Here is an 18,376-nt window from a genome sequence, read left to right on the forward strand (position 1 = left end):
TCTCCATAATTCCTCTTGTAATTAGCATGATACTATATAGACAAATCAACAGATAGTGTATTGTCAAAATATTTTTGAGAGGGTACAGCAATATAATTAGTAGATCAACTTTTTTTTCGCTCTTTATAGGGTTTCTTATGAAATAAACTATTTAGATCCAATAATCAGAGAAGTAAGATCATTTGAGAATAGAAATAATTTCAACACCATCTCTCGATCCATGATTCGGATTTTCTTAAGAACCAAAAGAACCTAACAAAATTCCCCAGAAATGGTCTGGAAACCAACAATGACATTTGGATAAGCTGCGAAGAAATAAATAAATAAATAAACAGGAAATAACACTGTTAATAATTATCTATACTTTTGGATAAGTATACTGCCCACATAATACTTCATCAAGATATTCTGAAAGTGATGTAGGCATTGAGGAAAGCTCGTGTCATTTGAAAGTGAAATGACTCTACAGTAAGTAATTGACCTCTCAACAGTCAATGTATATGTGCTTTCCATATTATATTTTAATAATGAATGGAGTTTGGAATTAATAATATAGTGGAAAATGTTTACCAATGATGTCCATACATATTTTCGAGGTTTAATAATGTTTAATGCCTATGATAATATTAAATAGTTCGAGGAAGGTATGCCTAATAATAATATACTAAATAAACTACATGAGGGAAAAACAGAAATTAAGTTTTCCTAACCTATCTTGATGTTTTCAGGTTACATTGTTGAGATGCATATTTTTTCTGTGCAACTGGTGCCAATTGCAAGCACAATGCGGCACAGCATGTATATCATTAAGTTGAAACCCAACTACAATTAGACCCGCAATTTTGTAAGCCTCAAACTTTATCAGCAGATCTTGTTAAGAGAAACTGGAATTATCCTCAAGCTTGAGTCTTTTGCAACGTCAGTCCTGAAACAGAGCAGCATTCTTCTCTTGCCAAATATGGGAATTCTTCAAATCAAAACTGAATATTCGTAGGATGTCAAATTCTATTACTTCTTGCGGGACTCGACTGAATGACATTGCACACTCCAAATGTTCTTGGAAGAGGCTGGGAATTGCTTGATAGTGGAGGCCTTGGACTGAGAAGAACAGAAGAATCTTTCAAGCCAAAAGCATAAGTTCTCAAGATTTCATCTCTGAAATCATTTTCTATTTGGAATGAATGGTTTTCTATATCATTTCCAAGCAACATCCTCAGCTTCTCATATTCAAAAATGCCTGTAATTTATCTTTTTGTTCTCTGCCTGTGCTGACTACTCTTGATTGGTGTTTTTATTCATTTCCTACCTCAAGAAACGAATTTGACAAGGCAACCCTTTTTTTCTCTCACCATATATATATATATATATGGGTGTGTGTGTGTGTGTGTGTGTGTGTGTGTGTGTGTGTGTGTGCATGTATCTATGTATGTATCTGTGTATACATACATACATGTATACATAGATATATGTATGTATACATATATACATATATATACATACATATATATAGATATACATATATATACATATATACATATATATACATATATACATATATGTATATATATGTATATATAAAATGTTTAGTTGAAGAGCCAGAAGGCAGATGGAAAGTTCGGGAAAGCTATTGACAACTGATAACACTTAATTGGGATGAACAATAACAAGTAGTAAAGCTTCCCATAAGTCTATCCAGCATGTTACTTGCATGTTCTATAGTTTTAATGTTAAATGGTCACTATAAGCATAATAAAGAATGCTACAAGTAGTCCAGTAAAGCCGTTCAAAGCTATTAAAAAAATTCCTCTACAATTCTTCTTCCATAAAGCCTTGTGTTTACAACATAATTATGAAAAGCATCTATTCCCTACTTTCATCCATCAAGTCATCTAGTTGGTGCCCAAAGAAAAGCATCTTTTTCAGTTTTGTATTTGGTTCCCTTCTGAACTTGTTTACCATTGCTCGAGCAGTGAAATGGCCATGGTAAAATTTGCTTCCTCTTTCTATTTTTAAGGAGTCAAGCTACACCTACTCCATAAAGAGAATAAAGAGAGAAACAAAAGCACCTAATCAGGAGCACAGGCGAAGCAAAAATGAGTAGATTTACATCATGAACAAGGGAAGCAAGGAAAAAAAGAAGCAAAAATCAAAAAACAAAAGCAAGCTTTAGATTAGGAGGCCTCAAGACCAACTCTGTCAAGCCCCTTTGTTATTTGAAGGATCACCAATTTGATGCCTATGCATATGAATATTTAAATGTTTGCAGCAGTTTGAGTTGCTCTTTGCAAGCATTGGAACCTGTCTACAGCTTGAATAAATATAAAATATATAGCAACATGCAACACTGCAGTCCACTGATCTTCTCGAAAAAACATTAGTTTCAACTGTGATTTCCCTCCAAGGTTCTTTATAAGAAAGCAATAGAGAAGAAGTTATGGCGAGTTACAAGTTCGTCCTTATTTTTATCAAAATCATTACATGGCCCTCATAGCTGAGTTATGTTTTCTTCACTTTCAGAAAGTTTCCATCACACTTGGAACATGACCAGAAGCATTAATGGCTTTGAAAGTGGCTGGCCTACTTAAACATGAGCATTGTATACTTATTTGTTTTAATCTGTATGAAATTTAATGCATAAACCAACTATATGATTAATTCAACAATACTACAATCACGCAACACTGTTAATGACACTATATATTGACACTGAATATAAGCTGTGGAAAAGCATGAGAAAATTGAATCTGATGACATAGAACACAAAGAAGTCAAAACCTATTGCTAACAGAAGTTCCATATACTATCAAGTAAGGAACTGTCCGTACAACAGCATCGATTGGAATTGCAAAGTTGACACCAGATGATATTCCAGTCCCTGCAATCCAGACCATTTGATAGGAAGAATAATAACTTCATGAACTAATCATGTGCAAAGTTTCTCAAAGCAATTGAAAGGATGACATGAAACAATGTTGTCAAACGAACCAACAGATCCTTCATGTTTCTTACAAACAGAGCAATAGTTTGTGATATTTCATGTGTTCCAAATTAATAAATTGAGAATACTGCTTAAACTTTGAACCTGAATAACATATTGATATTGTTTCCTGAAAGTACGAAATCGATAGATCAAGGGTCATGGGCATGCCAGATCAATCAGGTCGATCAAATAGATATGGCTGATCAAGAAAAGCCGGTTTAGTGCCCTTGGAAAAAGGACTTAAAATTTCCAATAAAATAAGATATAAAGAAAAGAATAGGATAAAATTTAATAACTCACAAATGATGATATGTGCAAAGAAATTGAAGATGCACAGTTTAGAATAAAGTTCGCCGTTTCGGTACCAGACCCAGTACCAATGCTACACTATCACTACGTCAGTATAAAACGATATCGAGTGTTGGTACACCTTCCGTACTATGTACCAGTACTGAACTGATACGACACACCCCGTACCGACCGGTTCGGCCCGGTATGAAGAACCTTGGTTTAAAATACAAAACAATGAATTATTTGAGTACACTATGACTAATATCTATACCATACCATATCGGTTCGGCCCAGTAGGGCGAATCTTGGTTTAGAATACAAAACAATGAATTATTTGAGTACACAACGACTAATATCCTCTAAGGTGGAATGGGACTTCACATTGGGGAACTGGCTAAGTCGATAAGGGTCAAGGATGTCGAACCCTCTCGATGCTCAATCGATCTCCTCCAAAGTGGAATGAAACTCTTTGTTAAAGAACATTAGACCAAGTTTAGGGATGCAAGATCCTCTCAATGTTCATGGTGGTACATAGGAGAGATGTGGAAGCAAGGTCCGCCATCTTGGTACCGCCCTGCACCAGTGCCACACTAGCACTATATCGGTATAGTATAGTAAGATCACTTCGACAAGCAAGGTCCGCCATCTTGGTACCAGACCCTGCACCAGTGCCACACTAGCACTATATCGGTATAGTACAGTAAGATCACTTCGGCATACCGAGTGTTGGTATGCCTTCCGTACCACGTACTGGTACTGAACTGGTACGGTATGGTACGCCTCATACTGCCCGGTTCGGGCCGGTATGACGAAAACTTGTATGGAAGCTTTGCCATGCCGAATGTCAAATGTCCACGTGTACAAAGTGAGTGTGAGAATAAGCAACTGAAGCCTTCTTCCTTTTCTTATGCAACAGATTGATAATTATTTTCAGCTGTAACTACCATTTTTAAGGTGGTTTCTTGTCTTTGTAACTCCCTCCTTGGTGATTGTCAACGGAATCCTGCATGAATAATTTACTATTATCCAAATAACTCCTCATCGAAAGTTCATTCTAGCAATCAACCACCCAAAAGTGACCTATTGTATGAGTGAAGTGGTCAATCATGAGCCTTCCAAGTGTCAAGATGCAAGTGATTAATTAAATCATTGGCCAATACAATACTGTTGGTAGTATAGTTGGTTGAATTCCGTATTATTTTCGATATAAACATTTGCCGCTCTTGGCTCAATGAATATTCAAGAATAAGAAATCTTGGATCAACCACAATAATTGGCTATCATACATGAGTGATCAATCATATATTTTGACTATAGTGTTTGTCATTATATATAGCCCATGAACCATGGCTATTAACTATGATATAGATCATAATTTTTAAAATCGACCAAGCAAATATAGGCCATAACTTTAAATTGATCAATCATACTTATTGACCATGCTTATTGACCATGATAATGGGCATTATTTTGAGTAGATAGATCATACCTATTAACCATGATAATGAGTCTCTACTCATAGTTCATTTATGATACTTGTCAATCACAGTTATAGATCATTGTTTATATAAGTTAATCATGGTATCGGTCGACAAGAAGTTTTCATATTTAATGGTCAAAAACATGTAAAGATATTATTAGTCATTATTAACCACCTACTCTTTCTCCATTAGCACACCTGCCCATAATATCCTATCGAAACAGAAATTGGGATGTCCATAACTTGAGGCAGGTGGTTATTTATGACCATTATTCTTGGTCAACATGAATTTCAGCCTATTGGCTTTCTCGGATCGATCAATTTTTTTAAATTGATTGGCCATTTTGGGTGACTAACCCTTTTCCGATTAATTTGAACCATGCTTCTTATACATCTTTTTCTTTGATCGATTAGCTTTTCCAAACCAACATGACCAATGCCCCCCAAAAACTTTTACCTTTGGTTGTTTGGCTTTTTCAAGTCAATTCGAATGATATCCTCCAAGTAATTTTGCCATAGATTTATTGGCCTTTTCGAGCCAAGTCGCATATTGCCCCCCCCAAGTGTTTTTGCCAGGACCAATTGATCTTTTTGGTCTCATTTGATCCTTTTGTGATAGCATTGGATAATCATACGACGTCCTTGACCATCAAAGATAGCCAATAAGTATGTTTACATTGCATGAGCCACTAGTTGGCTAATCTTGTGAAATGAAATCTGCAACGTGATACATTAACATCCCATGGTCTCCAATTCCAGTGTTATGTGCTGTCCCTTTGGTCAATTCGTGACTCTACTGAGAAGTTTCAACCACTTCTTGGCCTTAACAGCTGGTCAAGGCTTGTTTTACGAGCATCAAAATTTTCTTATAATTTTCTCAATGACAAAAATTCAACTCGGTTAGGATGATTTTCATGCTCACTGTGTTTTTAACATGGTTATTCCCTTGAAAAGTCCCGTCCATCTTACACTTTAGCTCCCAGTGTTCTTTAACACAACTATTTGACTATATCACCCCAAGTGTGCCAAAAAAAAAAAAAATCCAAAAAAGACAAACCTATGGAGAATCGTATGCATGCCATATCAATCAGGTTGATCAGATAGATATGATCAATCGAGGAGAGCAAGTTTGATGCCATTGGAGTAAGGACTTGAAATTTTCAGTAAAATGAGATAGAAGAAAATAGGATAAAATGTAATAATTCGCAAATGATGAGATATGCAAAGGAAGATACACTATTTGGAATACAAATAATGAATTAATTGAGCACACCATGGTCGATGTTCCCCAAGGTGGAATGAGACTTCATATGGGAGAACTGGATAAGCCAATAAGGGTTAAGGATGCAAAATTCTCTGGACACTCAGTTGATCTCCTCCAAGATGGAATGAAACATCACATTGGAGAGCTTTGGACCAGGTTAGGGATGTGGGATCCTCTCAACACTCATCGCAGTACATAAGGTGTAAAAGCCTTGTACATGTCAAGGTAGTCAAATGTTCATATGTATGGAGTGTGTGAGAGTAAGCAAACAAAACCTTCTTCCAATTCTTGTATTGCAGATTGGTAGTTATTTCCAACAATAACTACCATCTTTTAGGTGGTTTCATGCCTTGGTAACTCTCTCCTTGATGGTTGCGGGTAGTTTCCTGCATGAATAACTCCCTTCTTAATACCTTCTGTTAGATAGTTAATTCAACAATCAATCACCCAAATGTGGCCTCTTGTATGAGTGATAAGTGACTAATCATGAGCCTTCCAAGTGTCAAGACACAAATGATTAATTAAATCGTTGGTAGATATAATATTGTTGGTTGATACAACATTGTTGGTCATTTATTATACTGGGTTGAATTCCAGCTTTATTTTTGGTGTAAATAAATAGGAAGGAATGTTACTTGAAGCAATCGACAACAAAAGAGTTTCGTGTAAAATAACCTGCCAACTTTTTGAAGGAGAATTAGAGTCAAAAAAGCAACTGGTTACAATTGTTTCTACTTCTTTGTCACTACAAAGAGTGTCATTTTCCTAGATGACAAAATAGAACCTGAAAGATTCTCAGCATCATCTTGAGGTAATAAAAGCCTTCTACCATTCTGACATGAAAATCTACCATTTGGAAGAGCTTTAGCCAGAAGAGTAATAACTCGTCTTGGAAAGGTTTAAGCTCAACAGTCATGAAATGAGAACCTTCAATGTCATATCATGCGTTGCCAATCGAAAGATGCAGCCATGAAAGTTAGCAGATTATGCAGAACTATTTATTTTGACCCTTTAAATCCCCCTCTTCTCAATGTTGCATATACTCAAAGTAATGTGTTAACATGCTCTCTAGCCTCAGAGCAACAAAGGATTCTTTAATTGATGGAGCATTTGTTCATCATTCTTGGAGCAGAATGCTATTTGCTGATGATTATTACTTTTCTTGCATTCTGTTCAACTTTGTTTTGCTTATTCAGGAATATAAATTTCCCATATTTCAAGTGCAAAATGACGCATATGGAAGGATAAGAATAGCTGGTACTGTATTTAAGTGAAGAATTACATGTGCAGACAAAGTTTGTCTCAGCAGACATGAGATTTTGTTAGGCATGAATCATATCATGTCCAATTTGGTACATCTCTATAGCGCTGCATGTTTAGCTTAAATTAGCATGATATGTTAAAAAAGAAAAGTACCTTTACGAGTGAATGTAGCAGTGTTAACTCCAATAACATGGCCATAAGAATCGATCAAAGGCCCACCAGAGTTTCCTGCATATGTATCATTAAGAGATGTTAGCAAAGGATATTGTAGCATATGTTTTAATATATAATGGATATGCATTCACAAAAGTAAGCATAAGAAACCCTTGAAGAAAATTCATCTTGTGCTTCACTTTTAAGGCAATTTAGGGACATCGAGCTAACATTGCAAAAGAATAGATGCAACATATATATCAAGGAGCTAGCTTGCAGTATGAAAGGCAGCTATTGAACAGCACATAGTTGGGCCATCCAATATGGATCTCCATCTCAATCCATTATGGATCTAATATACAGAAAACAAAAATTGAAATATTTACTTTTACAACAAAATTCTATCTCATTTTAAGGAATTGCCAATCTCGAGACGATCTCGATGAGTTGGGCAATCTTCTCCACTAGTTGTATAAGATGTTCCTTTATCTCATCATCATCTATCAAGAAAAAACTAGCAGTCACTCACCTTTGTCCTTCGATATACTTGAAGTACGGATAGCCGTTCTCCTAATTGCTTGTATTGCTTATGCATATGGACCATGAACAGAGGGCCCTACAGATATAAAAGACCGGAGCTCTGATACCAACTTGATCCGATCGGAAAGAAGAAAGATTTTCTTCAACCCGCTCAACTCGAATCTCTCGGAAGATAACCAAAAAAAGAAGAAATCTCGAAAGTGAGGCTTTACATCTTTTTTTTCATTAATTCTTCAAAAACATGAGGTACATAGCCTCTATTTATAATGTGAGGTCTACCCTAACATAATTTGTATTGGATTCCTCTTCTTAATCCCAGTAGGACTCTTTTTTCTATAATAAACATCTCTAGAAAAAAAAATCTAAAAATTTTGAGGAAGTAGATCTCGACTTTTACATCAACTCTGTCTTCTGTCGTTCTTCTTGATTCTTCTCGAATAGATAGCTACACTCAGTCCAAGTATCATCCGAAGAAGAAACTTTCAGTTTGATAGCCTGTTTTGGAGGCTAAACGACGGAATTTCGGCCCGATTCAACCTTCTAGGACGTTGGCCCAAAGTTGTAGATCTTGAAAAGATACCAAATTTCAGAAAAAAAAGATCATCTCAATCAAGCATCGTACGACCAAGTTATAGCTTCCGGAAGTTTGGCCTACGACTCGGCTTTCCAATGTGGCAGATCTCACTCTTGACCTGTCCAACCCCACTCGAAGTGGTCAAAATGGTCCACATCGAGTCTGAAGATCCTCTTGGATCATGAGCGGGTGATAGAGTTCTTAAGGTAGCAAGCAATGCCTTCTACCCAGGTTAGGCATTCTACTTTCTTTCTTTGTTTTTCCAATTAATGACTACTTTCTTTCTTTGTTTTTCTTATTATTGATTTGCATGTGTTAATAGTTGTTTCATTATTTCTACAAAAATAATTAAATATAATTTACCTAGTTTTCTTTGCCTACATTTCTTTAAAATTCAGGTATTAATAATATTTCAAACACGTACTGCACGTCATACCATCCTCTATAGGCAAGCCACGAGTAGATAGGAGGGTGTATTGCAGTACATACCATGCTTGTACATCACCAATATAGTCCCATACGTCAATACTTCAAACCTTGCCTAGTAGCTAGTTCCTATTTCTAGCTTTTAGCTCTTCCATTCTTTTCTAATATTTAGTCTTAGTTTAGTTATCCTTCTGTATGATTATAGGAAACAAAATAGGCTTTTACTTTTTAGAGATGCAAAAAGGTCTTAAATGAACAGCCCAATCTTTCTACCTATGTTATAAAACTTCAGATTAAATGATATTAGGCTTTGAACAAGTTAGCAAGGCGAATCTAGGTCAGCCAGGTTGACCGTACACCTAGTTCAAGTCAAGCTAGTCGATCAAGTCATTTTCAGTTCAAGCCCTTGGAGACTTGACAAAGGTTGTCACTTTCACCTAAACCAACCCAATGCCACCCCTAATTCTTGCTGAGGATCCCATCCTCATATAGATCAGCCAGGGAAGGACTAGAGTGCTTGGTGGAGTCTCCAATATCCAATGATTAGTGACCAGCTTCATTGAGTACCAACCAAATTCAGGGTCCTCTCAAGAGATCAAACCCCATAGCACATTTATGACTAGCTCTACGAAGTGATCTAAAACTAGCAACCAATTTGCGGCCACCTCATAGTGCTAGCACAACACATGCAAATCTTCAAAACAAGCCCAATATGGTATCTAAGACCAATAGGGCAGGCTCACATTTAAGGAGACCAAGGGGTAACAACTTAAACATACTCATCCTCATCAAAAGGACCAAAAATAGTTTGGTTATGAATAGGTATGAGATGAGGAAGGATCTTTCAGATAACTCATGGGTGGTCCAAGCTTTATGCTCCCAAGTAAAGCAAGCAAGACCCATGGCAACTGCCACCTTGGAAACCTTCTTGCCTAGGATCTCCTCAATCAACATTCAGCTGAGGACGAGGTAACAAACAGGTCCTCATCTTGTCAAAGACTGAGAGAGAGCAGCAAATTTTCTTCAATAAGTTGGCCATGCCTTGGAGATATATGACTTTTTCCTTTGGTAAATCTTGGAGTGGGAGTTGGATTGACCGATTCCTCCATAACATATGCACTTCAAAGTTCAAACCATTTTTATACACCAATTTGTTGTGTCCTTCCCACATCCTACAGAGATCTTAAGGTAGCATGCCAAATTTTCAAAGAATTCAGCAGAGAAAGGAACAGGTTACCACGGTAGATAGACGGGAGACATCAAGCAAATCTACTTTGGCCACTAGCAGAATTTCTCTTCTTGTAGGAAACCATTCTCCAACAATAATCATGAGCCATTATACTTCATCAGGCGATCTGCACTATGACCTCATCTATAAAGCTGAGAAGGTGGACTACTGCTTAACTAAGTCTACCTTAGATCCTTGACAGTAAAGTTCCCATGCCAGCCACCAGCTTCTCCACACCTAGCCAGCTTGCACTAGTTCTCGCTCACACCCTTGTTCTCTTGTCATTCTTTATCTACTTTATTATAAGAAAAAAACTCTATCATGAGGGGAAAAAACTCTTTGTGGCTTTAAAGAAGAGATTGCAAATGTTGTTCTTGCAGTAGGGTCAATTTGGTTGGAGTTTCTTTCACAGGTTGCAATCATTTTTTGGTTGCACATATGTGATACTGAACCTATAAGGAAAAGCAACAACAGAGAGACAGCAAAACCCACTTTCACAAGAATCAAGAACATTTTTAAGTTTGAAGCCGTTTTCATTGTTGTTGTATGCATTAGAAGTAACATTTTGAGCGGCAAGTGAAATTTCACACTGAGGGTTGTGAAAGTTGGTCTTTGACCTATGGTGTATTGTTAACAAAGTGTTGCAGCTGGAAAGAAAGAATCTTTCTCATGATAGAGGGCACATTCATCGAAATGACCAGGAGATTGAAGATAGCACAACAATGTTGCTCAATCACTCTACAGAATCTAAGTCCACTGACATCAAATGGATGAATGATTTTAAAAATCCCCCAGATTTTAAATGTAAAATAATCCTTTAGCATTTCTGATACATATCTGGGCTATAGTAAAATTTCACAGAATTCTACTTAGGGATATGAGGCCTTCGAGTATTGGAAAGCAATCGCTGATGCTAAAAAATAAAAATTTGATGAGCTTCATGGGCATTATTATGAGGTACATACCGTGAAGTAAGCTCAAAAGCATCAACAAAAGGTTATCTATAAGTTGCTCGGGAGCAATTCTCTATCAAATTGTGGAAAAAGTTCCAAATATATTTTTCGATTCAGCTAAGCAAGGGAACAGACAGTGAAGTTCTTGGCTTGCTTTGATCTTGAGTACAATAGGGATATAAGTTTTATCTTAACCATGGGCTCACCTCATACTTCATGCCATGATACTAAAGCCATCATCAATAGCCTCAAGACACTGCACAAGTCAGTGTGCTTAGATATATAGTCAGACCTATTTCTGGGTGGTCCAGCATGCGAGGTGCAAGTGGACAGGAGGTAAGTACACTCTCCTTGTGCAAAGTTCCAAATACCAGATAGGCGTAAAATGAAAAGTGACATTTGATTGAGCATATGCAAACAGATCCCAACACTAAATAAACACCTGGATTTAGAAGAAAATGTGCTGAAGAAGATAAGAGCACCATCCAAAAAGAAACCAGGAAGTTATATATCTGCCAATGGAATGCAACCTGTTCACGTTATTCATCAACGGATAGGTGTTTCCACTCCAAAAGATCACATTAAAATAAAGGAAACAGTTCAATTACAAGAGATGATCCCAATGTTTTCAACATTAGTGATGAACTATAACATGAGAACCATTTGCTATTATGCCACACTTGACATGCCACCGCTATGTAAATCACTGTCATATTCAGGTGTAAGCTATGTTGTATTTAAATTTTTCTACATATCTACAAACAAAACAATTAGAAAACTCTAGAATCGAGATATAAAATTGAGAATGTTACCAGCATTGATAGCAGCATCTGTCTGTATGGCTCCTCGAATTGGCCTTCCATTTGGTGATGGTATTTCCCTACCCAAACCACTCACAACCTGCAATCACTTACAATAGTCACTAACTGACATATGTTGTTTTCTCCCAAGACTTTAAAGCTTTAACCAATACCATAGCCACCAATATCCTAAAAGACCACATGCTTGAATCATCTGTTAGTCTTATACGTTAATATTAACCAAAGTTCCAAGAAAGTCAAAAGCAAAATTCTTTAAAAATCTTTCAAGAGAGGTGGCTGGCCAGGATACTTGGAATGACATAGAAGTTATATGTATCAAGGAAAGGCTTACCCCAGTAGTTAGAGTGTGCTCATACCCATACGGATTCCCAATGGCAAAACAGCTCTGTCCCACTCGTAGATCATGTGATGTACCAATAGGCACCGGTCTTAATTTGTCTCCCTCAACATCAACCTGCAACCATTACACAAATATATGTTTCTATTGAATTAATATATATTCCGAGACTAATTCTCTGGCAGGAACTGGTGAAGAAACATCAACAGCAAAAATGCGATAATGCGAACCTTCAGAACAGCAAGATCATAAGCAGGATCGAATCCAACAATCTTTCCTTCCTTGGAAAAGGTATTGCCTTTAAAGTCTTCAAAATAAACCTGAAACCAACATTAAAACAGGTTTGTAATTTCAATCAACAAAATCATAATAGCAATAATAGTAAAACAAAACAGGATTCTAATCAAGTCTAACCACACAATAGCTTTCAAATGACAAAGAAAACACAAACTAGCCAAACCTTGCAGCGGTGTAAGCCGGATTTATCGGTAGCCAGTTTCGCCACCACATGATAATTTGTCACCTAAGTTCACCCAAAAAGATCTAAAATAATTTCGATGAAGGCAATTAAACTTTAACGTATGAGAATCTGAGCGCTCTTACGATGTGGCCAGTCTTGTCCCACACGAACCCGGAGCCCGTACCTTCGACCTTGGCATCCCTCAATTCTTCATCATCTTCCCCCAATTCCTCTACCGCCGGGGGTTTCGCTGAGGTCGCAGCGCCTCGTAGCTCCAAATCTTTGATAAAGACCACCGAAGGCGACGCCTCCTGATTCCTAATGAAGCGGGTGTCATTTGGGTCTTGTGAGAGAGAAAGAGAGGAGAGGGAGAAGAGGACCTGGAAGAGTTGGACGACCCGCTCCTCGTCTCGCTGGGGTTCGTCCTTCTCATCAGCCCCCGCGAAGAGCGGTGAAGAGTAGAGGGAAGGAAAGGCAAGGGAGGAGGCGAGAAGGGTTATCGTTGTTCGCCTGGAGAGCGAGGAGGAGGAGGAGGAGGGAGGGGAGGAGGTGGGGATTGTAGGTAGTGGTGGTATTCTTGGGACAAGTGAAGTGGGGGGAGGAGAAGGGGAGGAGAAAGGGAGAGAAGCTAGCACCATGTCCTGCTTTCGTTACCAGCTTGGCTCTTCTATCCTGATTCCTGAAGCCAGACATTGGCGCTCAGTTCTGCTATCGTTCTCCTTGATTCCGGAAGAACCAAGCGAAAACAAAATGGCAATGTGACCCGAAATCGAACCCAAGGATGTATGGTAGTAGGGCTTATGTGAATGATGGCGTGCGGAAGTGGGTTCCCGTTGAGATAGGTTTCTTTTCTTTTTACATTATCGGCTAAGGATGCGTTTGATTTTTGCTTTAAAAATATATTTAAAAAAGAATATTGCTAAAATGAATATCTAATCAATGTTGCATCCCGTTACCTGAGCCTGGATAAATATAAATTGGATAGAGGCTTCCTACCCTTTTTCTTAGTAAATAATAAAACAATCATAAAACTGGTTTTGAAGAAAGGTTCTATATTTTATGTTGTATATAAAAATGACTATTATGTAACAAGAATGGCCATCATTATTTAGCAATTATATCATTCAATACAAATTAAAATTATATTTTAAAATTTATATTTTAAAAATTGCCTAACACATTCACACGCTGGGAGTGGATGTTGATAAGGCTACAAATGGGTCGAGTTGATCCATGACCCGATCCGACCCATTTAAATCCGATCCGATCCGCTTATATCCGATCCGACCCATTTTTAAGGACCAATGGGTCGGGTTGGGATCTCAAATTGAACCCGTTTTATTTTCCGATTTGGGTCTGGATTTACTGAATCTCGGCCCGACCCGTCCGGCCCAATCTGTTATTTTTTGAATTAATTTTGGATCATTTATCCAACATCCTAATTCACAATCTAAATTATCCATTTTGGGCCTGCAAGCCCACGGGCCGCAGCTGCAAAGGATTATTCATTTTGAGACTCTCTGGTCCAGGTTGCAGGAGGTGCAGTGATATTTCCTTCGATGATACACATATCTGCCTCCCAGTTTTGGAAGAGAAATTTCATCATTTTAACTGCCTCTTATTGTGTTTGTCTTCTTTGAGGTTGCATGTATCTTTTCAAACAAGTTGCATGTTCAACATTTTGTCTCTAGCCCTATTGACTTTGCGAACAGGAGGAAACCCAAGCAGAAAGTTGCCAATTTTTCAGTTTGACTTGTATTGGAAAAAGAAATAACAGGGTTTAAGACATTCATCCCAGCACAATATTGTTTGGCCAAGTTCTATGAAGATGTCGAGGCTGATTGTTAGGATGGTTGATTTGGGGTTTTGTTGCTTGAATCATTTGAGAATGTGATGGTTACTACGTTCTATTCGTCAATGGCAGCATTATTCAGTTTTTGGCAAGGTGTCTGATTTTGGGTGACAGATAAATAGCACCAAATTAGCCTGTACATGCTGGAAACAAGGATTGAAAGTTTTTGAGTTGATTATTATATTTCTGTGATTCCTTATAGGAGTGGTTGGGTTTCATGAACTTGATTGAGGGCCCATTTCGGAAAGTTTATGGAGGGCCAAAAAGCACTATCTGGCTCTCTAAAATTACTTTTAGATGAAATAGAGATGTTTGGTAAAAATTTTGAAAAGTTGTTCTATCTAGAAAGCTAAAACCAACTTTTTAGGAGAAGCTCCATTTTGGAGCTTTCCGGAAAAGCATATTTACGCCTGATTGGAAAGCTGTTTTTTGGACCAAAATACCCGTAATAAAATATAACAATTGCACAAAATGTCCCTTTATAATTCTAAAAATATGCTAGAAAATTTGTTACAGAGATAAATGGTCATCAGAAAGGTGAAAAATTAATTTACACTCATAATTATAATATTTTATACTTTTATTATTGTATTATACTATAAATATTATATTGTATTATATTATATTATATTAATATGTTATGTTAAAAATTTAATATTATGTTATATTATCAAAAATTAATTTACGCTAATAATTATAATATTTTATACCTTTATTATTGTATTATACTATAAATATAATATTATATTACATTATATCATAATACATAGATATGTAAAGTCAAAAATTTAATATTATATTAAATTATTATGCTATAGTATACAATATTATATTACTATATTATAATAATATTATATTACATTACAGTAATATAATACTATATTATATATTTATGTATTAATATATATTATATTTTATTATGCTCTGTTGTATAATACTATACAATATCCTTTATGGTCATTTTGTCATATCAAAAGTACTTGCTCAGTTTGTTTACCAAACACATGTTAAAGTGCTACAACATTTTAGAAATATAGTTACCAAACAACAAACAACTTTTTATAAAAGCTCTAATTCAGAAAAACTTATTTCCAAAAACTTTACTCCCAACAGCTCTCCCAAACAGGACCTGAGGCACTGTTACTCAATGACTCGAATCGACCCGAACTGGATCCGAATTTTTTGAGTTAGGTCCGGATTATATATGGACCCGACCCAACCCGAATGATCTATTAGGTTAAAAAATGTAGTCGTGGACCCGATCCGATCTTTTATTGAGTTGGGTTTAGTTCTAAAATTAGGATCCAAATAAAGAACCAGATTGGGTTGGAGTCACTCATGACTCGGTCCGACTTGATCTATTTGCACCCCTACTCTTGGTGGATTGTGAGGTTGGTGTTGAGTAGAGGTGGAGTGAGAGCACGAGTAGGGGTGGGGTGGCACGTAGTGGTGGCCAAGGCCCAACAATCTAAGGTCAAACTTGGAGCCTAAGGCTCATTGAGCCGGACCAGCGTTGGGACAAGCTTTCGGCCTAACCCAAGAGACCCTGAGCTCGGACTATAGAGTGCAAAAAAAAAGAATGAGGCCCAGCCTAGAGCTTGACTCCGAGCCCTACCCGACCCAGCCCGCTAGCTGAACCTAACCCATTAACCCATTCACCCTCCACCCCCACTCTCTCTCTCCTCCGCCACCGTCCCTCCCCCCTCCCCCTCTCTCCATCTTGTCAATGCCCGAGCTACATGGTTACTCGAGCTAACCCAACCCATACAACCTTAAGCACAGAATGGCCATCTAGCATCCCATCCAAAGAGAGGGGAAGGAATGGAAGAGGATGAATAAGCAAAGACAAGGTTTTAGGGCTATGTAGTACATGAAGAGTTTCTCTCTCTCTCTCTCTCTCTCTCTCTCTGTGTGTGTGTGTGTGTGTGTGTGTGTGTGTGTGTGTGTGTGTGTGTGTGTGAGAGAGAGAGAGAGAGAGAGAGAGAGAGAGAGAGACATAATATGGGCAAGCTACGTGAACATACTCAATAATGCATGGCGGTACCACATCCTTTGATGTCATAAAAGTGGACAAGATTCGGACCTATAAATTAGAAAGGACATGAGGCGAACGAGTGTCCAAAGGCTTTAATTTTTATAACTCGGTCTATATAGGTTAGGCTGCCGTATTAGAAGCAGTGCAGTGCACATCAATCCGAAAAGATAAATTCACCGCGATTAATACCTATAAAATTTTAAGCTAAAAAATGCGTTCGTTATTTCCAACATCGAGTTAGCTTTTCAAATACATTTTGAACCACGTTAATTAGAGTTTGGATGGAAAAGTTATGGCCGAGTTATTAAAGCAGTATCTGTGCAGTCTACTCTGTAATTTTTTAACAGCCAAAAAATCTACTGTTAGATCAATTTGAACAGCAGAAACCATGGCATCTGGTCTAGTGTGGTTTAATCATCTAACAGTATCCAGGATGCGGTCAGTTCATTTCGGACATGCAGCATAATAACTGCTATCGGATAGTTTTCATGTTCAGCACAGTCCGAAAGCACTTATTGTTGTATTATTTTAAAATTCCAAGTCTGCTTTTCTTTGTCTTTTGTCCTTTGTCTAGTGTATTTTCTTTAGTCCCACATTGGAAAGGGATAAAACTCAAAAAATCTTTATGTAGTATTTAACCTTTTAACTTGGTGAAGTAAAGAAAATAAGTAGCCATTAGTCCTTTCCATCTATTATTTTTGCAACACTTAGTTCTAGAAGTCTACTGATAAGTGCACTTTTGGTGTCTCTCTTGCATGATGAATTTTGCACATACTTTAGCGAATTCTGAAGCAAGCTCTAGTGGATTCCAAGGAATATTGATGTTGAATTTGTGGATTCCAGCGAGTGGTAGTTTTCTTCAAAGATCCCTAGTAGATTCAAATTATGGACATATACCTTTGGTAACAAGGTGTAGCTACTAGTTATCACTTTCAAGCATTCTAGTTCCTTTCTGCTTTAGTTTTAGTTTTTAATTGTCTTCTAGTTCTTCATTTAACTAATTTCTAATTTAATTATTTTTTATTTTGCTTTTCGACTTCACTTGCAATGGCATCTTTCTAGCTACTTGCATCACTAAGCCTCATATACTAGAACCGCACCCAAGTCAATCCGCCAAACGAAACAAACAATCAAGGATAGGACTATGTGGTCCATGCTAGGCTTTTTCCATGTATATGCTTACTTTCAACACAAGACCACCCATTTAATTCAAAATGAGGCATCTATGATTGTAGTGGGGGAGGTCCCAAATACGAACTCTAAATGTGTTTCAGAAGGAAATTAGAAAGAGAAAACATTAATTAAGGGCAAGGTAACAAGAGGGCAATAGCTAAGGAAACTACTGTTGTCAGTTCATTGTTAGCCCTATTTTAACTAGGATTACACTCCTAGTCCTTATTCATTCCATTATTAATCCCTAGTTTAGTTCAGTTAGCCACCGTATGAGTCTAGGCACTATAGGACAAATCTTAGGGTCATACTTTTTTAGTCTTGGTGTAGGTGTCTCAACAAGATTAATTAGTGGCTTCCGGTGTATTTAAGTCTGTTGAAATATCTTCTATACTATTAACTTAGCTTGGGTCCAAGCCAAGAATTACCGAATCAGTAATGGGTGCCGTACCGATCGGCTACCAGTCTGGCTCGGTACCAATTCGGTACTGAGTACATATTGAGAGAAACCAACCGGAGCCGGAGAAGGAAAAGAGCAAGAGAGAGCAA

The 18,376-nt window shown here is 37.3% G+C and overlaps 1 protein-coding gene across 15 annotated transcripts; it reads right to left on the reverse strand.

The window, feature by feature from the left end:
- Positions 1-1,719: 1,719 nt before the first annotated feature.
- On the reverse strand, positions 1,720-13,544 carry DEG5 (DEGP protease 5). 15 transcript variants are annotated; one of them, XM_088704157.2, is made up of 9 exons: positions 13,151-13,542; positions 12,914-13,081; positions 12,771-12,833; positions 12,541-12,630; positions 12,305-12,427; positions 11,965-12,052; positions 7,432-7,506; positions 2,776-2,875; positions 1,720-2,031 (listed from the first exon to the last, which is right to left on the reverse strand). In XM_088704157.2, exons 1-9 carry the CDS (start codon positions 13,406-13,408, stop codon positions 2,010-2,012), a joined length of 987 nt encoding a protein of 328 aa, XP_088560283.2. In that variant the 5' UTR covers positions 13,409-13,542; the 3' UTR covers positions 1,720-2,009. The 15 variants fall into 15 exon arrangements, 12 of the variants coding, with proteins under 12 accessions (XP_088560283.2, XP_088560287.1, XP_088560286.2 ...); XM_088704161.2 differs by having other exon boundaries at positions 12,914-13,088; positions 13,151-13,455; XR_015968708.2 differs by adding an exon at positions 6,291-6,401 and having other exon boundaries at positions 2,007-2,875.
- Positions 13,545-18,376: the final 4,832 nt, after the last annotated feature.

The sequence above is a fragment of the Phoenix dactylifera genome, chromosome 9 (assembly GCF_051530095.1).
Source record: "Phoenix dactylifera cultivar Ajwa chromosome 9, Ajwa_hap1_PhDact_Kaust_v1.1, whole genome shotgun sequence".
Lineage (NCBI taxonomy): Eukaryota > Viridiplantae > Streptophyta > Magnoliopsida > Arecales > Arecaceae > Phoenix > Phoenix dactylifera.